This window comes from Zootoca vivipara, chromosome 2 (genome assembly GCF_963506605.1).
Source record: "Zootoca vivipara chromosome 2, rZooViv1.1, whole genome shotgun sequence".
Classification (NCBI taxonomy): Eukaryota; Metazoa; Chordata; class Lepidosauria; order Squamata; family Lacertidae; genus Zootoca; species Zootoca vivipara.
The window spans coordinates 65,416,510-65,443,248 of record NC_083277.1 but is presented as its reverse complement, the minus strand read 5'-3'; the positions used below and the strand labels follow the sequence as shown (position 1 = coordinate 65,443,248).

Below are 26,739 nucleotides of genomic sequence, written 5' to 3'. Positions count from 1 at the left end.
CTGTAATTACTGGTATCATTCCAAGTAAAGAACTGATTCTGCTATGTCAGTTCCTTTCGCTGCACTACTATTATTACTACTCCAAAAACAACTTCCCCACTCCTCCCCTCTTGCTCTTATAGATCAGTCTTTCCTAACCGTGTGCCCTTCAGATGTTTCAGACTGCAGCTTTCATCAGTCCTCACCAACCTGGCCATGCTGGCTGGGACCAATAAGAGTTGTCGTCCAAAACATCTGGAGGGCGCCAGGCTAGGGAAGGCTGTTCTAGTTTTTTATCGCATACAAATAACCTTGAACTGACCTTGAAATTCCATCCAAAATCCAAAATACTGATATAAGTGCTCTATCTATAGTCAGGAGCGCACTCCAGGATATACTGCAAGTTTTACAGTGGCAGCAAAGGGATTAAGGTGGAATATGCTTAACAGTTATTGGACAATTGCCTTACATGAGTGAGCTGTTAGTAATACAGCAGACTTAAGAACCCATGTAGCCTGGGAAGCATGCCCACACTATCCAGAACTGTCCATGTTTGATGAATGACATTTGAAACTCTGCAAGATCTGTATCCATCAGGTCCATCTGAAAACTCCCTGCTACTATTACCTTGGCTTGGCTGCTCACAATCAACAGCAAAACGGGTTAAAGACAGCCTATATACATTGCTGTCAGGTTTAAACATTGAGCAATTTTGGGGCAATTTTTCCATAATGGAGCTATATCACATAATGATTTACTCTGGCCTTATTTTACACATATTTTTCATAAAGTAAAGGTAAAGGTACCCCTGACCATTAGGTCCAGTCGTGACCGACTCTGGGGTTACACGCTCATCTCGCATTATTGGCCGAGGGAGCCGGCGTATAGCTTCCAGGTCATGTGGCCAGCATGACAAAGCCGCTTCTGGCGAACCAGAGCAGCACATGGAAACGCTGTTTACCTTCCCGCTGTAGCGGTTCCTATTTATCTACTTGCATTTTGACGTGCTTTCGAACTGCTAGGTTGGCAGGAGCTGGGACCAAGCAACGGGAGCTCACCCCCGTCACAGGGATTTGAACCGCCGACCTTCTGATCAGCAAGCCCTAGTCTCAGTGGTTTAACCCACAGCGCCACCTGGGTCCTATTTTCATAAAGTATTCACAACCAAAAGACCTGAGCTGTCTTGTACAATCTAATATCAAAACAACTCACAGGGGAAGCTGTGCTCTTAGTGCGAGTCTGGATCTGAAGCATTTAACAATTAAAAGGTCTATCCATGATCTCCAGAATTCAAACAGCTGGCCGCACACTCCAAAGCAGGCATCCCCAAACTGCGGCCCTCCAGATGTTTTGGCCTACAACTCCCATGATCCCTAGCCTAGCTAACAGGACCAGTGGTCAGGGATGATGGGGATTGTAGTCCAAAACATCTGGAGAGCCGAAGTCTGGGGATGCCTGCTCCAAAGTCTTATGGATAAGAAAACCCTAAGTGTCATCATGAATGTTATCTAAAACTACTAGTCCAATATCATTCTCTGACTCCTCTGGCATGAACCTTCACACTGGTCTCTGGAGAGATCATCAATATTAGCTCATTACTGTACAACGGAATAATTAAAAAACATTGTGCACTTTAAAGACTTGTATATTTATATTATAATGAAAACTTATGCAATAAATAAATAAATGTGTTGGTCTTTATGGTGCCACAAGGCTCTTTCTCACATTTATATTAGTGGTTCTCACAAAAAGAGAACCCACCAGTGAAGAATCATGAAGTTTCATCACCACACGGATCAAAGAAGCTGGGCAATTAGGAAGGTCCTCTTGAAGAAACACAATTAACTTTTGTAAGCAGTAAAATGTTTGGCACTTTGCTTCCATACAAGCCTTAGCATCCATCAAAATGCTTTTCATCATGCAATTAGCACACAAGCTCCAAGATATGGGTCACACTTTTTAAACTTTTGCAACTCTATTCAGAAGTACTTGAGAAATGCAATTAAATTTCTCTTTAAATCTTACAATAGCACTAACATGAAAAGGTTACTAAAGTACCTCTTATTTTGAGGAATTGTTATTAAAATGATGGGGATTTCCTCAGTCTTACCGAATGTGATGTTTGTAATATTCAAACTTCTTCGGTGGTCCATAGCAGAGACCTGCAGAGCACTTATTTTTGAAAATTTGATTCAATCACCAATGCATGTTTTCAAAAGGTGCTAATGGCCAAGCTTTCCCCTGAGGGATAACTTAGTTGGTAGAGCATAAGACTCTTAATCTCAGGGTCCTGGGTTTGAGCCCCATGCTGGGTGAAAGATTCCCGCACTGCAGGGGGTTGGACTAGATGATCCTTGTGATCCCTTCCAATGCTACAATTCTATGATTCTATGAAATCACACCCTTTGATCTGAAAGCTCTTTCTCCTCTAATCCCAGATTTACTGGAGCTGGCTGTAGTGTACTGATGGACAGCATTCTGCACATGCTCAAAAGCACTCTTTTGCTCCCTGCGTTTTGCAACTCATAGCCCTGGAATCTGAACATATTTTCCTGGCAGTGTCTGACTAGGACCAAGGAAATCTGAGTTCTAAGCCACCCAGTTCACTGCATGACACTGGGCCAGTCAATATATCCTAGAACGTTTTAATGAGGAAGAGGGCGGAAAGAGAAGGATAAGGAACGCTCTTCCAAACTCCTTGGAGGGAGGACGGTGATAAGAGCACGCAACCATGGGCACCCCATAAAGATGGAGACGCTAGTCTGCCTGCCCCTCCAGCAGCTAAGTGAGAAGAGGTAACCCGATTCGCCTGTTGCAGCAGAAGCGACACCAGTCAGTGTCCTGGAAGGCACTTTCCAGGCGAACATAGCACAGCGCGTGCTTGGGAAAGCTACGGTCTGCCAGCGCTTCATCCGATCGAAAGCTCTGGCCACGACACGTTCGTGAAGCTCCCAGGCTTGGTCAGCCTTGGAAGGCACTCTTAATGTGGCTCAGGGCTCTTGGCATAAGCCACGGTGGATCCCTGTCAATCAGCGCGAGCTTTTGGAGAAGTTGGAGACGGAGAGAGCCGCAGCCCTACCCGCCTCTAGAGCCCCAGCCAGGCGCCTACAACGGCGAAGCAGCCCGTCTGCCTCCCTGTCCACTCACCTCCTGCAGGAGCCCGTCCACCTGAGGCTGCAGCAGGGCGAGCAGGGGCTCGGCGCCGAGCTGCTCTCCGGGGCTCCACGCGCGGCCGGCGGCCAACTCCTCCTCGAGGGCCACCAGCCGGCCCTCGAGCCGAGAGGTCTTGGCGTTGAGCAGGAAGCAGGCGCCCACCGAGAGGAGCGAGAAGAGCAGCGAGACGACGGCGGGGCCCTTGCCAGTGCCGCCGGGGGGCGAAGCCGCGGGCGCCTTCTTCTCCCGGGGCTCGCTCATTGCGCGGGGCGGGCGGCGAGTTCACGGTCCCCTCAGGGGGCGGCGGCGGCGGCTCCTGAGGCGGCTCTCTCCTCGCTCCTCACACTTGGGGCACGCTCGGCGGCGGCGGCGGCGGCACCTCCTGGCAGCCGGCTGTTGAGGAAAGTGGGGCAGGAAGTTTGGGAAGCGTGGCCTCTTTCCCTAGCATGGCCCTCCAGCTGCGCGGGGCGGGGGCGGGGATGTAGGTGGGTGGGTGGGTGGTGGACTCTCCTCCTCCTCCTCCTCCTCCCTCAGAGCTCTGGGACTGGGGAGGGGGAGAAGCTCGCCAGCCCACTCCTCGTCCTCCCCGGGGATTCCGACGCGGGTAGCCTCCCCCCCCAAATGGTTTCTCTTCAGTCTCCTCCCAGCGCGCGCGGGAACTGCGCAAATAGCCCCGGCTGAAAGGGGAGAAGGGCACTTCCAAAGCTGGAGGTGGGTTAAGAAGGGGCTTGTCTGCGAGCCTCGAGTCGCGCCTGCAGCTGCGGAGGTGTCAAATGCGGAAGGATTCTCCTCTCTCCGCGCGCCTCCGCGCTTTGAGGAGGGTGTTCGCCGCCGTCCTGTCCGTCGCTTGCTCTGGGAGAAGGGTCCCGTCCCTTGAAGCCACCCGGGACTATTTCCAAGCGCTCGTCTTCTGCAGGCAGCCGGGCGAGGTCTGTCAAGGGACGTGGAAGGCGGCGGGATTGAGGGGTGAGGGCTCCTTGCCCCGACTTTGCGAAACGGAAGGGCCACAAAAGTCCCGAAAGACCCAACGAAGCCACTCGGAAAGAGGCATTTGTTTGTGACGCTTCACTTATTATGGGGAACCCGTCCTTCAAATTCGCAGGACGGTTACACACAGAGAGAAAGAAAATAAATCCGTTTTAAAACATATCAGTGTCCTTAGGCTGCAGTCCTGCACCCACTTACCTGGAAGGAGGTGCCGCTGAATCAATGGGACTTCTTAGTAGATATGCGTAGCGTTGCGCCTTAGTATTTGAACTGCAGGGAAATTAACTCTGCAACACGCCTACTCGGAAGTCAAGATTCCCACGGAATTACTGGGCCTTACTCCCAAGTACCTGTAAGCGGGTAGGAGATCGCAGCCGGAGGGTCCCTATTAATTTGAGCCAGAGCAAAGCGACGGTGCCCGTTTCCAAAAACCCTGGTCCGAGTCGGTCCCCCAAAGCATTTACTATATTTAGAGCTGTTGTGGGCAGCACGAATTCAAATCCCAGCTCAACTTCGGTTGCAATCCTGTGTGTTCCGCCGGCCTCGTTTCTGAGCGAGCATTCATAGGATTGGCTCCCTTGGCTGATGTGAGGCTAACTTGCAACACTGCTAGAGAAGGGTCTATCCGAAACTTGAAAAACACAAATCCCATTAACTGTAAAAGTTTAAGTGAGTACAGTCATTTAGGATTGGGCTCCAAGAGGAAAGGTGGGGCAATGAATAGCAGAGCATTCCTGTCTATGGTTACTCAGAAGTAAGTCGCACTGTGTTCAGTGTGCATGCTGAAATATATACTGAATTGGATCTGAATACAGTGTCCCCGAGTTGTCTCCTTAGCAACCACAGAAAATTTGTAGCAATGGGAGGAAAGCATGTTTAGGTTGGAGAACACAGCTTCTAGCACAGGCATCCCCAAACTTCGGCCCTCCAGATGTTTTGGACTACAATTCCCATCATCCCTGACCACTGGTCCTGTTACCTAGGGATCATGGGAGTTGTAGGCCAAAACATCTGGAGGGCCCAAGTTTGGGGATGCCTGTGCTAGCACTTGCTTGTGCTGCAACACATCTCTCATGTAGATTAAGCAGTGTGTACAACAACAACAAAGGAACACAGGTAACTGCCTTGCATGAAACAAACAAAAATAAATCCTTCCAGCAGCACCTTAGAGACCAACTAAGTTTGTCATTGGTATGAACTTTCTTGTGCATGCACTCTTCAGATACACACATGTGCCTTGCATGAGTCATCTAGATCACTACAGTCTACCCAGGCTGGAAATGGCTCTTCAGGCTTTTAGGCAGGTCTTTCCCAGCCAGCCCTACCTGGAATTGCTGGAGACTGAACCTGATAACCTTTCCATGCAAAGCAGATGCTTCTGCCACTGAGCTCTGTATTTATTTCTTTATTAAATTTTTATATTGCACTTTCCCCAAAGTGTGCTAAACACATAAATATTAAACCAGTACAACTAACTTTCAGCCATCAGATGCCCTGGTAAACAGGAATGTTTTAACATTTATCCTAAAAGCCAATAGCAAGTGAGACTGAAATAAATAATTAGGCAAGGGATTTAGCAAACAGGGAGCCACCGCCAAAAAGGCCGTGCCATGGGTCACCACAACCCAGCAACCCCCCGTGGCGGAACGATGGCCCTTACCCATTGAGCTAATTCCCTTCCCTAGAGCAGATTCAGTCTCTGTGGGGACTGTTTCCCAGAATTAAGGAGTTCTGAAAATAAGATATGGTACTTCATTTTCTTAAATGTGAAAATAAAACAGGGAACTTTAAAATAAAATAAAAAACTCTGCAATTTCAAAACGGCTATATTCCAGGACAGCTTAGACTGAAAAAGGAGAATTGAGCACCACCAATCTTTTCAGAGCAGATCATAATAAAATAAGGACAAGCTGGGTATCTGGCTCATAATTGCCCACATATTTTATCAGAAGCAAGTCCCACTGATTTCAATGGGCTGTATTCCTTAATGTGTGGATAGGATTGCAGCTTTCATTTGAAAAAATAGTCCTGTTCTCTGTGTGGTCCTACGATCCATGTCCACTACTAAATGAGAAAGTTGGGCCTGCTAAATGGCTGGGGTTGCTCCTATCTGGCAAAACAGCATGGCCAGGACAAGTTTTAGCAACCCGAATCCTAATTATTTCAGTAACAATAAGCTGTCCCTGTGTGTTAGGGTGGTGCAGTGGTTAGGGTGTTCTGCTACAACTGAGAAGAAACTATTCAATCTTGAAGTTTACTGGGTGGTCTTGGGCCAGTCACTCTGGGTTGTAAGTTGTAACCAATTAAATCATTGTGTGCCGAAGAACTGCCATGAGCATGACAGAACTTCCCCTCTGTCTCCTTTTCCTGCATGCCATTGCACAACACCCAAATCTGCTCCAGAGGATTGGGGGGGACGGACGGACCCAGAGCACATTTGGGGAGCATGGGGCGGGGGGGAGTTCTGTTGCACTTGTTTTATACTTAACTGCTCCTGCTTTGATGTCTGCTTTACTGCTTTTCAGAAACCCGTTGATGCTGTTTTTCTGATGAGTTTGTTTTAACAACTGATGTTACAATCTTTTTAGATATCTTAGTTGTTTATACACCCCACCCCTGGGAAGGTAGCCCATCTAGAAGGAAAACTCTTGATTCAAAACCTCTGCCGTTTTGCACGATATCTTTGGGAGAGGAAAAGATGGAGTAAACCCTACACGAATTCAGTGAAGTCCCTAAGACAGTTGGATAGTACCTTGTATGTCTCCATCCAGCAATTCCTACAGCCAAGCTGGTGCCAAACATATTGCTCTGCTTTCCTTTAGCCCACATCAGCGAGGCTGAGAGGGGGATCTTGTCATCTGGGCAGCCCAGGACCTCCACACACACTGCCCAGGGGAGATCACTTTAGTGCTGCTAACACAGCAGTTTGAGCCCCCCCCCCAAGGCACACAGATTGCATCTTGAGACAGACAGATCCAGCAACAGTTGCTTATAGTTTTTTTAATGTTTCAAAACTGCAATATTGGCTGCCTCCTTGGGAAGGGTAATCTCTGAAAGCCAACATATTAAAATAAATAAGCTGTACATTTAATTGGAAGTAAACCCCACAGAATTCTGATGCCTGCTTTTGAATAAAAATACTTAGGATTGTGCTTTATGGGACATTGACATAATCAAATCTCTGTGCCTAAGGGCAAACAAAATAGGTTCTCCCTCTGTTCTTCTTAGAGCATGTTCGTGATCAGGTCTGTCCAGGCTACTAAGAACATGCTTCTATTCTGTAAATATTGTTGTTGCAGAAAAACCATCAAATGAACGATGGCTTACTTTTCATCTCTAGGCGGTTTACAGTCTAAAAAACAAATACGGTCAAACCTTGGTCCCAGAACGCCTCCGTTTTGGAACGTTTCTGCTCCTGAAAACCCGAAAGTAAATGCTCTGATTTTCAAACGTTTTTCAGAAGCCGAATGTCTGACGTGGCTTCCACTGAGTGCAGGAAGCTCCTGCAGCCAATCAGAAGCCGCACCTCGGTTGGCCAACATTTCGGAAGCCAAATGGGCTTCCGAAACAGATTATGTTCGACAACCGAGGTTTGTAATGTAAAATGAAACCGAAAACAATATAAAAACACATTCAACTATTATGCTTTTAATTCTGCAGCTGTTCAACCTGTGCAGAATTGTAGCAATTCTAATCTACTGTCTTTTGCTAGGATTGAGATTCTCTGTAGACAACTGGTTCGTGTTGATGCCCTCTACTACAAAAAGTATTGGCAGCATCAAGATAGAGGAAGGAAATAGCAACTGCCACCCAAAACTAGTAATAGTAACTACAGTCCACCAACATAACAAGAACCACTTTTATGGAGGTACTTCCTGTTTCATTTCCTGGTTTTGCACTACAAGCAGAGTCGAAAGCAAACATCTGGAAGTCCCTTAAATCTAAATGTGCTTTGATAACATTCCCAGGTAAGCCTAACCATTTTAATTCACAAAGTCCCCATAACATCTTCTAATTTGTGGGTTTATTTCCTGTTACACGATTCGGAAATGCCAAAGATCCCATTCTACAAACCCAAGATGGGGGGGGGGGGAGAGAGAGAAAGGGATTCTCTTTCGAAACGTGCTTCATCTGACTTGTTCATGGCACACACAAATAATGTTTTGAGATAATCTACAAACATGTAGGGAACTCTTCAGGTAGCTTGAAGGGGAAGCCAAACCAAGCTGTTTTAACATTTCCCATTACACCATGGATGGGGAACCTGTGGAGCTTATAGAATGTGGAGTCAAACAACTTATGGATTGCCACAGGTTCATCATCGTCAATGTTTGGGGGTTTTTTTTTGTTGGTTTTGTGTGTATGGTCAGTGTCAATAGCACAGTTATCACCACCTGTACTTTCTGCATTTCATTTCCGTTTGACCTCACTGTTCAAGTTTACAATCCCCACTCCTACTCCAAACACATATTTTTGTAATGAAACTCAGGGTAAGATTCAATTCATGAATCTGATGGAATGCACTGTAATCCATGAAACCTTGTGCTGATAATAAATTTGTTAAGTCTTTAAGGTAGAAAGTCTTTCATTGTTTTTCCTGTAAGACTCTACCACAGCTACCTCTCTTGAAAACAAATATTCCAGAGCAACTCATTCATTCTACTTCAGGTTCAATCTGAAGAGATGCATGACTTTACTGGTACATTTTGTTGGGAAGGGGAAGAAAGGGAAGCATGCAGTTGCCCAGTCACCACAATGCAGAAATTATGGCTGTTCCTGTTATTTTATGTGGGCTACTCAGGGAAAGGAAAACAAAGGAAATGGCATTCAAGCAGACTGTGAGACTCTAGCACCTGTGGTCCCATCTGCACTATACAATTTAAGCTACATCATATTGTGGTTTGTTAAGGGTGCTGAGACTTGTTAGGATACTCTTATTCCCCTCAAAGAGCTACACTTCCCAGAGTTTCCTGGAAAGAAGCATTAAATTATGGTTCTGCGAGGGGAATATGGGGTCTTCTAACAATTCTCAGCACCTTTAAGAAACCACTGTTTGGGGGGAGGGATGGTACTGCTTCAAGTGGATAGTAGAGATGGGGCCTAAGTCTCTTGCTGACAGCAGATCAGCATGGAAGCTCTTAACATATACTACTATCCTGGCTACATAGCAATAAAAAACTCTGGTTCTCTGTTGGCTGCTAGTCCCAGTTCTAAACCCTGTATATAATGTGCTGGACTTGGGAGACCAGGGTTCAAATCCTCAGTCATAAACCTTACAAGGTGACCTTGGGCCAGTCACCATCTCTCAGTCTAACCTGCCTCACATGGTTTTGCAAAGATAAAATGTTAAGTGGAAGGACCGTATCTACACCGCCCCGAGCTCCTCAAAGGAAAGGCTGGAAATGGAAAGCAAAATAATGCAACAGTTCAGAATTTATTGTGTTTAAGTACTAGCATATAGTGCCACCTAGTGGAAAAAGAATGCCCAAATTGCAAATACGTTCAAAATGTCTTGGGAAATATCTTGTCTCTTTTATCCCCTACTTCTAAACAAATATTCTTATAACTCTACCCCCTACCCTCCATTTCTGAGTGTTAATACCACAAACATAAATATGTTTAAGTAGAACACTGCTAAACTGGACTGTTAATATTAATTTTTACAATAAACGCTTGTCATGTCCACGTCAAGCTGTTGTTGGTATCAGTCTGTCTCTAGAGACAGTGCACCACAAGGGGTGAAGTCAAATGGCTGCGTTAGCAGCACATAAGTGATTTTTCCAGGACATAAACCTGGGAAGTGTGTATAGAAGTCCTGGGCTGTCCATACTACAAGGCCCCCAACCCACCCCGGCCTTCCTGATGTGGCCCGAAGGAAAACAGAGCAATACATTTGGCACCAGCTTGTCTGCAGTTCTCAGAAGGAGGGGTACAAGGCGCTATCCAACCGTTTTAGGGACTTCACCCTAGATTTGTGTAGAGTTTACTCCATAGCCTTTTCTTCTCCCATTCCCATTCTCTCCTATTCCCATTCTCTCCTATTCCAGATGTTTTGGAACTACAACTGCCATGATCCCTGCCCACTGGCCTTGTTAGCTAGGGATCATGGGAGTTGTAGTTCCAAAACATCTGGAGAGCCAAGGTTGCCTATGCCTGACCTAAATAATGACCTTTACCCACGGATGACTACTTGTCTTCCTCTTTAGTTGGAGATTTTTGTAATTACAGCAGGTGGGCAGCAGATGTATTCCTGTGCTTCTAGGTTTGCCCTCTGACTTCTGCACAGTTGGAGAAAAGAATCCCTCACTTCTTATTCTTGCTACAAGTCATATAACAAGCTGTCACCTACACAATGACAACCAAATAATATCATTTGACTGGGCAATTGGCTGATTTGTCAACCCTATCTGGATTGTGACAATACATATTCCCTGGCATTTTCTTTTGTTAACATCATTGAGTGCTAATTACCATCTCTTAGACTATCCTACCACACAGGACTGTTGTGAGAATAGGAAGAATCCTATGTACACTGATCTTGGTGAAGAACAGGATATACATGTAATAAGTACATTTATTATTACTTTTCCTTGGATTGAAGTTACTATACAGGATGTTAAACATCATGTTACAAGGCTCATTACATAAAATCAAATGCTGTAACAGATCTTAAATATAATATTAAAAGATTCAACACATGCTACTTTAAAGTTAATAATGAAAATGTGAATAATATTGCTAGCTGCAACTTCTGGTCTCTTTAACAGACCAGGAAGTAGATTTGTCTACCAATTTTTGCCAAAGGTAAAGCATGGCTTTTTATCGACACCCCCAATATTCAAGCACCGAGAACACAATCTGCCTACCATAAACAATCACATTCATGTGGACAATTGGTGAAATCCAACACTGGACAGGTGAGGTTTTGCTTGCACAACTGGACTTTCCTTTCCTCCCCTTGCAGCTGACCCCACCAAATCTACTCCAGAGGATCAGATTCCTGTGGAGCTGATTCTGTAGGCATGAAGAAAAAGGGGAAGTCCGATTACATGAGTGGAAGTGTGAATGCTCACACATGAACAACACTGGATTTCACCCAATTAATACAATGCTTTTACTATTTAACTATTTAATATCTCCCCTAGCAAATGAAATAAAGTAGATTTTACAAATCAAAAATGGGGAAACAATGTACTCATTAATTAAAATGGTTGATAAATATATTCTGAAAAAATAAAATGGCAGGCAAGCAATCAAACTAGATCTCACTTCAAATACTGTAGTATTCTAAAGGTTAATACCATTTTAAACCTGTCTAAACACAACAATTTAAGGAAACATTCAAGCTTGAAAAAGTACCTTTCCCAAACACCGACTCCAATCCCAAAAGCATTCGGTATTAAAATGGTCCAGCAATGTTTAACCATGTTACAGTCTTCAAAATATCAATAGTTGCCTCAATTCAAAAAAGTGCAATCACTTGTAGAAAATGAAAAAATTTAATGTGTAAATTAATGCATCCATGATCAGTAATACCACAACTGTTCAACAAGAGAGCCACAACATTGATACAAAAAATGTATGGTAATATTTACAAAATAAATTGTAAAAAATAATTTATTATTTACATCTTCTCACATTATGTTGTTAACTGACACAGTCTTATCGTCTCTTTGGAGGAAGGTAGATCAAATGAGTTTATCTGTTTTTTAAAGGGTCAAAAAAATGATGCTCCAGGGCTTCATCTAGAGTAATTCTCTTGACAGGGTCATATTCCAACATCCTACGAATAAGGTCAAAAAGATTTTTATGGTCTTTATCATGACAGTGCATGAATTCCTGGAAAAAGAGAAAGAAACTTTAGATACATCTCTTTTGATTCCAGAATCAAGTACTATAGAGGGAAGAAAATAACGCTCTCTTACCTTTAGTGGTTTACACCGCCTCCTAACATAGCGACCTGAAGAACTATGTTCATCCCAGTCCAACTGGTCATGGTGGAAGTAACGTTTCCTGTATACAAAAAGGCTACATGAAATATACCCTTTCTTTTTTAGTTGTTGAAGTGCAGCCTTCTACCCCTTGCCCTTGAGATATTTTTAATTTCCAGCTGATTCTCTTTTATTCCTTTCTCTCACCATTTCTGTGAGCTCTGGGCTACCTCCTTTACACATCCTGACAGGTATAATCTTCATCAGATCTTTTCCCAACCATAGTTTCTAAGGTTCCAAAAGTTCTTCCTCTGAACAATCTGACCACTGTCAGCTTTGTGGCCATTGCTACCTAATCCTATGCACGTGTCCTTGGAAGGAGGTCCCACTGAGATCAGTGGATGTATTCCGTTGTGTGCATAGGATATCAGTCTTAAATCTAGAAGCTTAAATGCAAGCTTCAAAGAATGGGTGTCCATCCTTGTCTCTTACCTAAGCTCCCCTGTGCTCTTTCATCTCTTAAGCATATTTCCTCACTTCCCCTACCACACTTCTCTTATTTACTCATGGATTGCTGTGCTGGTCTTACTCTGCTGTTTCTCCTCCTCAGGAATCCAAGAGGAAGCTCTAGAAATCCTACAGCAGCATCTCAATATAGAGCAGTTGGGGCGGGGAGGGAAAAGGAGAACTTCCCTACCACTTTGGTCTCTACAAGTCAAACAATGAAATTAAACAACTGCTAAAATCAACTGCGAATTTCAAATACAGGGGAGAAAGAGATGAAGAACCCAGAGTACATATTCAGATCCATTATATATGTTGTAGCTCAATAGGACTGAAGTGATAAATTTCAATTGGACAGACCGACTCCCCTTGTTTCACAATAACTACTGGTGCCTCCTGTTGTTCTTATGCATTTTCATGTACCGGTAATAACATAATCACAAAATCATGTAAGAATTCCAACAGTCAATGAAATGGAAATTTTTGTTCAATTTAATTTCTTAACTGCAGAATGTGTAAGTGGCATATACAATTATAACTTCATGCTTAAGTAGTTTACAAAAACAGAAAACAAAGCATATTTTAATCACTTGTATAGAACATGTGTAATCTCACTGTATACAAGTTGTACAAGTGACAATAGTATTTCAACATTTATTCAATTTAAAATAAATTTACCTTGATTTTTTAATCATGTGCGTGGGTAAAGGTCCTAGTATCCTCTCCATCATTGCCAGATGTTCCTTACTATCATGTGTCTGGAAAGGGGAGGGGCAGGAATTGAATGTATGCAATATTTATACTACTGAAGTTAGAATCAAAATATACTTTGCCCATAAACATGATTTAAAACACAGTTATACAGCAGTATAGAGGCATTGTTTTCCTCCTCTGACTCAGTGTTGTTAATTTTCCAAGTATAACATTCCCACCCACCGCTCAGGTTTCCAGCTTTATGGAACACCAGAAGGAAACAAACCAAGGAATACAGAATAAAGAAAACAGAAAAAAGAACTGGTATAATCAAGATCATACAGAGAAATGAAATTTGTAATTAAGTCTTAAATGATGTCAGAAAAACATTAAACTTCCCAAATAACTGAAATTAGTGTTGTTGTGTTTTTTGGAGGCTGTTGTTAGAAGCAGATGGAATAAATATCCAACAAGTGGCATAAAAAGGCTGTGGTTTTTCCTTGTCTGTTATGTGTCAGTTTTTCTGCTGTTACCACCAACCAGACATTTGTAATACACACAGTAAGTCCCAGTGTTCAGAAACGTCTACTGCTGACCAACAGTTTGTCTAGCAATGACCAACAGAAGTAACAGCAGGTCCTTGAATAGCATATCCTTGTTCTGGACCATAAAAATTGATAACAGAAAGAACTCTGGTATACAGTGAGGGGGGAAGTATTTGATCCCCTGCTAAATTTGCCTGTTTGCCCTCTGACGAAGATATGACCAGTCCATAATTTTAATGGTAGGAAAAACTCCAGAAACCCAGAAGACCAAAGTCAGAGATTGATGTGCAGTATAATGAGTGAAGAAAGTATTTGATCCCTTTGCAAAAGATGACTTAGTACAGTGGTACCTCGGTTTACGAACACCTCGGGTTACGAACTTTCGGTTTACGAACGATCGAAACCCGGAAGTAAGTAACCCGAGGTTTCCGAGGCCACGGAAGCGCTCCGGTCTTACCTCACGGGTAGAAAAGGGCTCCCAGCAGCAGCAGCAACAGTGGCTGCGGAGGAGGAGGCAGGTGGAGACCCCTGCTGCAGCTCCCGCAGCCCCTGCATGACACAGCCTCTCCCCTGCTTGGCAAGCGGCGAGAGGCTTGTTGAGTCGTTTCACTGCGCCGCGGCGGCGGCGGCTCTCCGTCTCTCTCGCTCCGCGGTGCCGGCGGGCGACCTTCCTCCTTCTCAGAGCAGCCGCCGCCACCACCAGGCGCCAGGACTGGCCGGGGTGGCTCGCGGTGGCTCGCGGGGTGGCTCGTCGTCGGCTGCTTCTCTTGACCCTGTGCCGACGTCTGTCTCCACCCCGCAGGGGCGCAACAGTGAAGGTCTGGCTTCGCTTCTCTCGACTCCTCCGCGAGGCTGGGCCTTCGCCGCCGCACTCCTGCGATGTCTCTCCACCTTCTCCGTCGCGTTCCTGGATGGCGCGACCTCCAGGAGCGCAACGGCGAAGGTGGAGAGACGTCGCAGGAGCGTGACTGCGAAGGCCCGGCTTCGCTTCTCTCAACCCCTCCGCGAGGCCGGGACTTCGCCGTCGCGCTCCTGCGACGTCTCTCCACCTTCTCCGTCGCGTTCCTGGACGGCGCGACCTCCAGGAGTGCAACGGCGAAGGTGGAGAGACGTCGCAGGAGCGCGACTGCGAAGGCCCGGCTTCGCTTCTCTCGACTCCTCCGCGAGGCTGGGCCTTCGCGCCGTCCAGGAACGCGACAGAGAAGGTGGAGAGACGTCGCAGGAGCGCGACGGCGAAGGCCCAGCCTCGCGGAGGAGTCGAGAGAAGCGAAGCCGGACCTTCACCGTTGCACCCCTGCGGGGTGGAGACAGACGTCGGCACAAGGTCAAGAGAAGCAGCCGACGACGAGCCACCCCGCGAGCCACTGCGGCCAGTCCTGGCGCCTGGTGGTGGCGGCGGCTGCTCTGAGAAGGAGGAAGGTCGCCCGCCGGCACCGCGGAGCGAGAGGTCAAGAGAAGCAGCCGACGACGAGCCACCCCGCGAGCCACTGCGGCCAGTCCTGGCGCCTGGTGGTGGCGGCGGCTGCTCTGAGGAGGAAGGTCGCCCGCCGGCACCGCGGAGCGAGAGGGACGGAGAGCCGCCGCCGCCGCGCAATGAAACGACTCAACAAGCCTCTTGCCGCTTGCCAAGCAGGGGAGAGGCTGTGTCATGCAGGGGCTGCGGGAGCTGCAGCAGGGGTCTCCACCATGAAGCGGCTCGGGAGTCTCCACCTGCCTCCTCCTCCGCAGCCGCTGTTGTTGCTGCTGCTGGGAGCCCTTTTCTACCCGCGAGGTAAGAGCTTCCGAAGGGAAACCCCCCCCCGGTTTTCAGCCTCCTTAAATGAGCACAGCGCAGCGTTTCCCATTGTCAGGAATGGATTAATCCACTTTCCATGACTTTCAATGGGAAAGTTTGCTTCGGTTTATGAACACTTCGGTTTATGAACAGACTTCCGGAACCAATTGTGTTCGTAAACCGAGGTTCCACTGTACTTGGTGGCAAAACCCTTGTTGGCAATTACAGAGGTCAGAGGTTTTTTGTAGGTGGCCACCAGGTTTGCACACATCTCAGGAGGTATTTTGTCCCACTCCTCTTTGCAGATCCTCTCCAAGTCAGTAAGATTTTGAGGCTGATGTGTGCCTACTTGAGCCTTCAGCTCTTTCCAGACTTTCGATGGGATTAAGATCTGGAGACTGGCTAGGCCACTTCAGGACCTTAATGTGCTTCTTCTTGAGCCACTCCTTTGTTGTCATGCTGGAATACCCATCCTTGACCCATTTTCAATGCCCTGGCTGAGGGAAGGAGGAGCTCACCCAAGATTTGACGATACATAGTCTCGTCCATTGTCCCTTTGATGTGGTGAAGGTGTCCTGTCCCCTTAGCAGAAAAACACCCCCAAAGCATAATATGCCCCCCATGTTTGACTGTGGGGGTGGTGTTCTTGGGGTAGTAGGCAGCACTCCTCCTCCTCCAAACACGGCGAGTTGAGTTCATGCCAAGGAGCGTGATTTTGGTCTCATCTGACCACCAACACTTTCACCCAGGTCTCCTTTGGGTCATTCAGATGTGCATTGGCAAACTGAAGGCGGGCCTGTACATGTGCTGTCTTGAGCAAGAGGACCTTGCGGGCTCTGCAAGATCTCAGTCCTCCACGGCGTAGTGTGTTACCAACTGTTTTCATGGTGACTATGGTCCCAGCTGCCCTGAGATCATTGACAAGTTCCCCCTGTGTAGTTCTAGACTGCTTCATCACTGTTCTCATGATCATTGCAACTCCACGAGATGAGATCTTGCATGGAGCCCCAGACCGAGGGAGATTGGCAGTTATTTTGTGTTTCTTCCATTCGCAAATTATTGCACCAACTGTTGTCACCTTATCACCAAGCTGCTTGGCAATAGTCTTGTAGCCCATTCCAGCCTTGTGCAGCTCTACAATCTTGTCCCTGACATCCTTGGACAGCTCTTTGGTCTTGGTCATGGTGGCTACTTTGGAATCTGCTGGATTGATTGCTTCTGTCAACAGGTATTTTGTACAGGTAAGACCTTCCCCCTTACAGCAGGTGCTTCTAATCTCAGCTCGTTATATACAGTGAAGATACCAGGTAGCCTGACATCTGGCTGGTTGATGGGGATCAAATACGTATTTCACTCATTATACTGCACATCAATCTCTGACTTTTGTCTTTCTGGGGGTTTTCCTGTTGTTATTCTGTCTCTCACAGCTGCAATAAACCTACCATTAAAATTATGGACTGGTCATTTCTTCGTCAGAGGGCAAACGGGCAAATTTAGCAGGGGATCAAATACTTCCCCCCCCTCACTGCAAGGACGATAGAAGCCCCAGTGATGTGCAGCAGTTTCAGATCTACATTATACCAAAAAGGGTGCCGTCCCTCCAAAGATGTTATCGACAAGTATACCATAAATATATTGGATTGTATCCAACAGTGACACTCAGTTAATGGCACAGATTCCTTCAACAGAACAGAAAGGGGTGCAATTTTTGGTGATTGCCCCCTTCTGACTTCACAGCCCACCCTAAATCTGCTGCAGAGGTTTTGGGGACTGTCAGGGGAGGATTTAAGGGAGACCCTGAGGTAAGAGCTGAAAACTTCCTTCCCTGATCTGCAGGTGGAGGCCTTACCATCAGCTGAGTGGCTCTAATGCAGGCATCCCAAAACTGCGGCCCTCCAGATGTTTTGGCCTACAACTCCCATGATCCCTAGCTAACAGGACCAGTGGTCAGGGAAGATGGGAATTGTAGTCCAAAATATCTGGAGGGCCGAAGTTTGGGGATGCCTGCTGTAATGGGTGCAGCTCACAAAAGCTCATACCAATGACTTAGTTGGTCTCTTAGGTGCTACTGGATTTTTTTTTTATTTTCTTTCCACACATATTACAAAGTAACTTTATTCTCCAAACAATCTCACCGAATGTCTTTAAATGTTAGTGTGTTATGAAACATTTGCAGGACTGGCGTACATTTAACATTTTGAGCATTTCAACTCTACATACTTGGATAAATGCCAAAAATCAAATAAAAGCATTAACATATATTTTAAACCAGATTTTGAACTGCAACTCTAGTGAAAAGTTCTAAATAAAATGACATACACATACCTGAAAGACTGTAAAACCGAGGTAATATTCAATCAGAATGCATCCTATGCTCCAGACATCACAGGGTTGGGACCACCCAAGTGCTATAACACAATTCACAAAACGTTAAGTTAGTTGAAAATTCAATTCAGACAAGAAATCCATCTCCTGAACAATCTGGAGCTTATTTCATAAACTACCCACCATTCTTAGATCTACTATTTTCCTCAATTTTTATGGAACACAACTAAGCAGTAATATTATACATGAATAGTAAAAGTAATTTTTCAAATGTTTAAATTATATAAATATTATTTAAATATGTTTCCTTGTTACATTTCCAGGAAAATTCTCTACTAACCTAATATAACTTCAGGTGCTCTGTAGTGCCTTGTAGACACTAAAGTGCTATGATGTTCATTGTCATATGTTGCACTTCCAAAGTCTACAATTTTAATATCTGTATTTTTCAGTGTCCGTTCATCCCGCCTCTGTAACAAAGTCAAAATGCACATTATTTTTTAAAAAAGAAGTTGAATCTCATTGTTAACCTGCTCTCATTACAAAGACTTAACAAACCATCCTTTCTGCAGATTAACTCCGTCCTGTGTCTACTGTTCATGCACATGGAATTGGCAAAATGTTATACCCTTTACTCTCCTTCTTCCTATTTGGGGGTGGGGGAGTCCTCTATACTTACCTAAGGCAAATGTAGTTTAACAAGCCATGCTTTTCGTATTAAGAGCAATGATACAACAGCTAACCTAGGTGAACTAATTCTTACATAGGAGATTCTAATCCAAATCCATAGTTTCACAGTTCCTTAGCTATAGGTAAAGGTAAAGGACCCCTGACCATTAGGTCGTCGCGAACAACTCTGGGGTTGCGGTGCTCATCTCGCTTTACTGGTCGAGGGAGCTGGCATACAGCTTCCGGGTGATGTGGCCAGCATGACTAAACCGCTTCTGGTGAACCAGAGCAGTGCACAGAAACGTCGTTTACCTTCCCGCCAGAGTGGTACCTATTTATCTACTTGCACTTTGATGTGCTTTTGAACTGCTAGGTTGGCAGGAGCTGGGACCGAGCAATGGGAGCTCACCCCGTCGCGGGGATTCAAACCACCGACCTTCTGATTGGCAAGCCCTAGGCTCTGTGGTTTAGACCTTAACTATACTATATCCGTAAGCCTTGTGAGAAATCACACCAACATAACAGTAAGTAGTACAAGTACTGGTTTGCTTTGTCATCAGCATGTTCATATAAATGTGAAAAAATTACCGATCTTCTGTTCAAGGCCTTTACTATCATTTATCAATAGATTTTGGTCTTAGCACCCACAAAGTACTTAAGTAGAATACCTGAATATGCACTTGAACACATCTTGTGTTACGGTAAAGGCTGCTTGATGCGAGCAAAACTTAGAAATTGTATATGGCATGGTTAACCATAAAAAAGTAGAAATAGCCCACTGGGAAGAACCCTGAAAGCAAGTGAACTTACCATTTTAGAATTATACTTTACTATATAATCAGATTCTACAAATAAAATATTTTCAGGTTTCAGATCTGTATGAGTCAACTTATTGTGATGCAAAACTGCCAAAAAGAAAGAAAGAAAGAGAAAGAGGTAGGAACGCAATACTCAAATCAATGCCTATAATTTTAGGATATGGAGAAATTCTTTAAAATTTAAATATACTGTACTTACAGTTTATAGAATGACAAATCTGATAAGCCATCTTCCTAATAAGTTCAATAGGAAAAGGCAAAAAGCTATTTTCTTTAATAAAGTCATAGGTACTGAGTCCCAGCAGCTCAAATACAATGCAAACATGACCATGATGTTCAAACGATTCCAGCATCTGTACACAACAGCTAGAAAAAAGAAAACAACCATAACAATAACTGAATAAAAACAATTGGTAATTTAAAACTGCTTAAAATAATGCTTTCATTCTAGTTTATACTTACAATCTGCTGCCAGGATCCAAGGCATTTAAGTGCTCCAATACCTGAATTTCTGAACGAGCTGCTTCTCGGTATCTACCAACACTTTTCACAATTTTTATAGCTACATGCATCCCTTTCCTATGGAACAAAGTAAAATACTGTCATTTAAATTTGCCCATTCTCAACCAAGTGTCAAGCAATCTACTGTAGACTGGGTGCATCAGTAAATCATGGTTATTTTACACTTATTATAACACTTTCAAGGCTGAGACAAAAAATATTTTTGAGACAAAAAAGCTAACAATTTTGTGTTACTATCCGTTTTATTTGTTGTACATGTTCACAGAAGAACATAGCAACTGCAGTGAGCATCTAATTATTAATGTTAAGAATGAAATAACTTCTACTGTTAGCCCAAGTATGATTAAAAGTTGCATTACACAAATTAAAGCCAGGTGCACCCAGATGCCCACAAGGAGAGTTGAAAAAACAGTTGTGGGTGGGGAGAACTACTTCTTACTGTGGAAGGTGTATTTGTTGAAATGCACTTGTTATTTATTTCAAAATACTGTATTATAGAAATATTGTCTAATTTTCTGTTCATAAGTCTCACAAAACTTCATGTACATTGGGTAGCATGTACACTGTATTTCTACCTTCAGATGGAAAACATTGCATTGAAAATATTGCATACTTACATGTGGTGATCAATGCATTCTACTACTTTTCCAAAAGCACCTTCCCCTAAAGTTGAAATAATTTCATCTAAAAAATAAACCAAAGCTTTTATTGAAGTAGCTGAACAAAGATTAACATTGTTAAGCATGTCATAGTAAAAACATTAACTTAGTGTTTGCCTTTGAAAGCATTATTTTATCAGATAGGTGTCATGAAATAGCTATCTAGCTATCAGTCTAAACTTAAGCTTCATTTACTACTGTTGCATTGAATAGCAATATTTAAGAATACAGAAATGAAAGGAAATGTAAAATAATACAAAGACAAAAGAAAAGACAAGAGAGGGTAATGAAGATTTTTTTATCCCCCCACCCCTACTCCTCTTCTAACATACTAGTCTAAACAGATTTTTTGCTGAGTTTTTTAAAAAAAGGGTTGAAAAATATTCTATACATCTTGCTCTTAGTACGTCTCCACTTTGACAGATCAGATGACCCTCCTCATCCTCTACACTCCTGGATCTTTTCCTTCGGTGACTCTTCTGGAAACGGCACCAAGATCGTCCAGCCAATCAATATATCAGTGTGAATTCAGGGTAGAATACGCAATTCATTCAGCGGGGATATTCAGGCATTCAGTTACGCACCAGGCCACGAACAGTTGGCAGGAGCAATTTCAAATTCAGTCCCCAGAAATTCACAGGGCACAGTTTATGTTACAGAAGAAAAACATGGCAAGGAACAGATTTTCAGATAAATATTTAAGAGTAGTAAGACAACAGAAACACAACACAATTTTGTTCTGAAATTATGGATTGAAGACTAAAATTTAAATTTGCAATGTAAATATTTACTTTTGCTATTTGAAAAGATTTTGTCATTTGTGTCTACTTTTTTGAAATCATAACTAGGTCTGATCTCCTTGAATATCTAGCAAAGTATTTTAAAATAATAATAATTATTAAAATAACAGAACTTCCAAGCAATTAATTTTTTTCTTCCATGTTTCAAAAAGCTAAAGGGAAAATATTCACAATTCATGAAATGCAATCTGCAATCTAATATTCTGAGTGTATTGATTCAGAAGTACAAATATTATTTAAACCATAATAATCCTAAATTTGAATGTAGACATCAGCAGTGCCATACGGTTTCTGGAAAATCAAAACTCCATTCCTTGCTAATTGGTAGAGGGAAATGCTTTCTGACAGATCAGTGAATGATCAAAATTTGCATGGGACTGAACTAAACTACTGAATAGAAACATGCTGAATTCATTACTTTTTTCATAGCCTAATTCCATGTAAATTAATACCTTCTGTGTCTTTGGAGATGGGGTGGAAAGAATGGCTTCAAAAGGATATAAAACTCATTCAAATGAGAACAGCACTTGACTGCTTCTCTCTACCAGCTCAACTAAGAAATCATTCAAGTTTTCGAAAGCTTCAGACAAAAACTCATGTGGTTGGCACCACTCACTAGGTAAACATTTTCAAATGTCTGAATACATGCTATGTATATATTTACAGCAGATTAAGAGAACCCACATTTAATTGTAGCTCAGGCAACTGAAAATTTTTAAACATTTATACTCAGAGAATCTGATACTCCATGAAGGAACTTAAAACACTAATACATTGTTAATACATTTTTAAAGTATGCATACCGAATACAAGCTGTCATGGGGGTCATGTTTCTTATGCTTTCTTTTATGACTACTTTTCCCACTTTGACCAGAGGATTTGCTAAAATGATGTTGGTGACTCTTTTCATACTCTCTGCAATAATGCTTATAGTCATCTACGTCACGGAAGTCATTTACATACTCCTCAACATATCTTCGGTCATGACGGTCTCTCTTAGTTATGGATCTATCTTCCAAGTAGCTGCTGAAAACAAATTAAATTTATTTTTTTCAACTTTTTTTAAAAAACCTTGTTGAAAGATAAATCTATCCACCATCAAAATTGCCTTCTTAAATAGTGCTTTAAAAGCTTTTGTTCATTTCCATACTCTCAAGATGAAATAATGAATAGCATCACAGTAGCTATTATTCATTTTTAAGTGAACTACCAAAGAAAAACTCTGATTGAACAGCAATATGAAAACTTAAAAATGACAAATGTAAATCAATAAAAGATTTAAGTTACATCTCGTTATAATTAGATGATCATTAAGTCAAGAGTCATTTACCTGTTGGCACTTTTAAGTGATTTATAGCATCTGCCTTCTCTTTCACTGCTGTGAGACTTCCGCCTGCGCTTTTGGCTGTGTGCGCTCTTTTCTTCATCCCAGCTCCTTCTTTCACCCTGCCCAGAGCACTGGGTTAGCTTTGAGTGCTTCATCTAACACAGGAAAATATACCAAAGCAAAAAATTACATTACAATGAGAAAATAAAGATGAGAAATCAACAACCCCCTCCCGCACGTGTTTATTTAGATGTAAATAGACTGTTTAGATGTAAAGAAGACTGGTCAAGTTTTTGGACTTCACTTCCCTACCCTTTGCTGTTTACCTGAGTAACCAAATTTCCATCCTCACCAGGATGAAAAATTTTGACTGACACTTTTTTAGAGCTCCTGTATTTCAGTTAATTGGCCTCTCATTTAAATAGCCATTTCAGCTTACATTGAGTTGGGGAGGGAAGAGCTGTTGGGGTTGCTCCAAATGGCATGAGAAGAGTGTGAAGAAGATAGTGATGCAATTAAGCCCATCAACCCTGGATTATCTGCGGTGTCAAGAAAGCTACAGATTCTCCAGCTTGTTGCAGGTCTGTTTCAGAATTGATTGGTGAATTTCTAAAGTGAAAAGAGGGCTGTTCTCACGCCTGCAGCCTAAGGTCTCCACTAATCCCAAAGGGAATGAGACATAACCTATGCAGCTATCAATTGGGAATGCTTTGGGACTCAATTTCCTGCATGAAGCAGGAGGTTGAGGTTGGACTAGATCAGGCATCCCCAAACTTCGGCCTTCCAGATGTTTTGGACTACAATTCCCATATTCCCCGACCACTGGTCCTGTTAGCTAGGGATCATGGGAATTGTAGGCCAAAACATCTGGAGGGCCACAGTTTAGGGATGCCTGGACTAGATGGTCTGCAAAATGACACCATTCCCAAGCCTACATTTCTGTGTCTGCGATCACTTGGTCAGAAAGTTATTTGTGCACACTTTCAGGGTGTTTTAAAATTAGTTCTAACGGGAAGCTCCGCATGTCTAAACACTCGGATTGAACCGTCACATCTGTCAATGTTTATGAAACAAAACATGCTTTCTATTCCAAAACTAATTGGCTGTTTTATTGTGCACGCAACCTGAACCCAATGCTTCCATCAAGGCTGTCTGTGTAAAATATGCATTAGCTATAAGAAGTGTTGCCTCTACGTGGGAGGGTTTAATTTCTAAAACTAGAAATGCTGGGCTTTGCCACTCTCTGGACGCCATGCTCACATCCTACTGCACGGAAGTGTGTCCCCAATCCGAGAGCTGACATTTCATCAGGAGAGAGACCTCGGGCCCAGTGCCAGATTTACGTATAAGCTAAACAAGGTATAGCTTACGGCCCCACTCTCTTCGGGGCCCCCCAAAAATTTAAAGGAAAAAAAACCTGGATGTACATTTCCAAAATATAAGATAAAAAACAAATAAAATAAAACCTACATACAGCAACAGTGTTTTGTGTTGTGTAGTCTCCTATGATGTAAGTAATGGACCCTGCCTGCTGGCCTGCTCCCAAAAATATCACATATTTTGTTATGTGCAAATGGCTTTAGAGGCCTATTAGGTCCATAAATTACAATTTAGCATATATTCAACGCAAAAAACAGAGATAATTTGTTGTTGACAAAGGACAGCTGGACATATAAAGGACCCTATTACCTTCAGTAGCTTAGGGCCTCATCAAACCTAAATCCGGCCCTGCCCACCCACCTACCCCCCCCCCCGCCCCAGGTGCACAAGTCCAGGGGGTGAGGGAAAGGTTTACATGTTAGGAAGTGCAGGGGGCCTCCGTCTCCGAAGCTCATATCTGCCCCTCCAAGCGAGGTCTTAAAAACAACAACAAATCTTTCAACGCGTAAAAAATTATTCCCTACCTTGCATCCTCCTACTCTCTACAGTCTATCCCAACGACTGGGGGGGGGAGGGACTGAAGCACCACAGAGCAAAATAAGGACCTGGTTTCCCCGCTTCCCGTCCCTCCGCCACTTACCCTCAACGGCGAGCTGCGAAGGATAAACGTCTCTCCTTCCATCCGCAAACAAACAAAATGGCGGCTTCCTCCCTCTCTCTCTCCGCAGCCACGCCCGTAATTGCGGGGTTCCGTCATACGTGATGATGCGTAGACTTATAATATATAGAGGCACGCGCGCACACGCAAACAATGCCCGACTTCTGCGTGGGCTATGAACGACGCTTTTTGTTTCTAGTTTGTCGCAGCAGCTGCGGCAGAAAGCACCGACAAAAAATAGAAAGCGCTTCTCCTGCTTCCAGGCGGAAAGGCGCAAGAGCCGGGGCGGGGAGAGGAAGGATGCTGAGCAAGTTCATGGGCCCCCGTTACGGGCAGCTTCTGCGCATCTGGATGCCTACGATGAGCATGTGGGGCACGGTGGGAGCCGTGGGACTGGTGTGGGCCACGGACTGGAGGCTGTTCCTCGACTACGTACCTTGGATCAACGGCAAGTTTAAGAAAGACGACTGAGCGGCAAACCCTTCCCCGCAAGGAGCGCAACCTGTTTGGTCTTGGAGAGGCTTCCTTTTCTCTTTGCCTGCTGGCACTTCGAACTGTGAACCCCTGAAACTGCCCGAAACCTTCCCTTTCCTCTCGTCGAACGGGCAGATGCTGCGCCGATAATGTCAAAATGAATAAAGCCTCTTAGAAAAGAAAAGAAAAGAAAGAAAGCGCTTCTCCTGTGCGCGGGTCCTGCTTGCGGGCTTGTTTGATGTTTTGCTATGCTTTTTATATACAGTATCTCACGTCAAAGTGCAAGTAGATAAATAGGTACCGCTACAGCGGGAAGGTAAACGGCGTTTCCGTGCGCTGCTCTGGTTCGCCACATGACCCGGAAGCTGTATGCCGGCTCCCTCGTTCAATAACTCGAGATGAGTGCTGCAACCCCAGAGTCGGTCACGACTGGACCTAATGGTCTGGGGTCCCTTTACCTTAAGCCCTCGAGAATGGCTAGGGGAAAGCAGCCAAATGGGCGGGGTATAAATGTTGTTGTTATCGAAGGCATCTAGTTGTTGGCCACTGGTTGGGATTTTATATAAGACCTTGACCTCAGGGCTCCTACGTTCCCAACTTATGGAAAGGGTGGAACCCCTCTGTTTCTGATGCTACCTTTTGGGGTTTTGCTGTTGTTTGAAATGGCGGGGAGGAAGAAACGCTTTTTTAAGATCTTGCGAGGTTCTCTCACTTCAGCTCTGTGAATTCGAAACAACATGAAATGCAACCAGGAAACTGTCTCTAGACCATGGGATTATCTCCTCTATTATTTCCTATCTCTATATAAAGTGGGCTGGGCGCGGGGAATGTAGGTTCTGCGTTTGCATTCCAGCTGAGGCTCCGCCCACAGCGAGACCCCCGCTGGGAGGATAGCCAAAAGTTGGCTAGACGAGTGATGATGGTGGGGATGATAACAGCCTTGCTTACTTGGGAGTAAGGTAACCGCCACTGAATCTAGTAGGACCTACGTCTGAGCAAACGTGCTTAGGCTTGCTCTGGATATCAGGAGCAGCAAGCTCCTCTTTCCCAACTCATCCATCTGGTGTGTTCGCAGTTGCAGCCCGATTTTACGCACGCTTCCTCGGGTGTAAGCCCTAGTGATGTACTGTAATTGGGACTTATCTACCTACCGGTAGTGAGTGCTGTTCAAGATTGCACGACTGGGGTAAAATAAGTGGAAGTGAACTTTTGAATGTTTGGAGGAATAATCGGTTTGGGAAGTTATTTTGCGTAGAGGATGGGGAAATTGAGTTTTGCATTCACATATGAAATTAAATTTATATCTAGGCTGTAGGTGGTCACGGGTGAAATTAGTATACTGCTAATAATATGGTACATCAATAGCAAGCTGTACATAATGTATAATATAAAGTAGGCATCTACACATGCTCAGTAATGGTTGTACTGTATTGATTTCCCTGAGCTAAAGTTGGAACAATCCTTAAGATATTACTAAATAACGTGTATCCCATTATCTTGCATGCTTAGGCTTGGGAAAAAAATGTCTCTGGGGTTTTGGC

General features: G+C 44.1%; 3 protein-coding genes across 7 annotated transcripts in view; 1 reads left to right on the top strand and 2 right to left on the bottom strand.

The window, feature by feature from the left end:
* Positions 1-4,228, bottom strand: part of LOC132591727 (collagen alpha-1(XXIII) chain-like) — a 210,002-nt gene extending 205,774 nt beyond the window's left edge. Inside the window, exon 1 of the mRNA XM_060271654.1 lies at positions 3,127-4,228. Within this exon, the coding sequence (XP_060127637.1) occupies positions 3,127-3,393 (267 nt within the window). The 5' untranslated portion in view covers positions 3,394-4,228. The remainder of the gene's footprint in view (positions 1-3,126) is intronic.
* A 7,522-nt stretch (positions 4,229-11,750) lies between these two features.
* On the bottom strand, positions 11,751-24,874 carry LOC118080390 (dual specificity protein kinase CLK4). Of its 5 annotated transcripts, none has more exons than XM_060271648.1 (13): positions 24,707-24,874; positions 22,690-22,841; positions 22,163-22,385; positions 20,951-21,038; positions 20,518-20,584; positions 19,841-19,957; positions 19,578-19,774; positions 19,371-19,465; positions 18,232-18,361; positions 17,892-17,974; positions 13,233-13,312; positions 12,045-12,132; positions 11,751-11,958 (listed from the first exon to the last, which is right to left on the bottom strand). In XM_060271648.1, the coding sequence occupies exons 1-13, from the start codon at positions 24,821-24,823 to the stop codon at positions 11,818-11,820; spliced, it is 1,578 nt and encodes a 525-aa protein (XP_060127631.1). In that variant the 5' UTR covers positions 24,824-24,874; the 3' UTR covers positions 11,751-11,817. The 5 variants fall into 5 exon arrangements, with proteins under 5 accessions (XP_060127631.1, XP_034961482.2, XP_060127632.1 ...); XM_035105591.2 differs by having other exon boundaries at positions 19,578-19,744; XM_060271649.1 differs by having other exon boundaries at positions 22,163-22,382.
* A 3-nt stretch (positions 24,875-24,877) lies between these two features.
* On the top strand, positions 24,878-25,195 carry LOC118080392 (cytochrome b-c1 complex subunit 10-like). Its single transcript, XM_035105594.2, has one exon. The coding sequence runs from the start codon at positions 24,878-24,880 to the stop codon at positions 25,193-25,195; it is 318 nt and encodes a 105-aa protein (XP_034961485.1).
* The last annotated feature ends 1,544 nt before the right edge of the window (positions 25,196-26,739 follow it).

Coding starts and splice junctions, on each gene's coding strand:
- LOC118080392 (XM_035105594.2), top strand. CDS start 24,878: ATGCCCGACTTCTGCGTGGGCTATGAACGACGCTTTTTGTTTCTAGTT.
- LOC118080390 (XM_060271648.1), bottom strand. CDS start 24,823: ATGACGGAACCCCGCAATTACGGGCGTGGCTGCGGAGAGAGAGAGGGA. Junction 20,585..20,950: donor AGACGTACTAAGAGCAAGAT/GTATAGAATATT, acceptor TTTATTTTTTAG/ATGAAATTATTTCAACTTTA. Junction 19,775..19,840: donor TTGGATCCTGGCAGCAGATT/GTAAGTATAAAC, acceptor GTTTTTATTCAG/TTATTGTTATGGTTGTTTTC.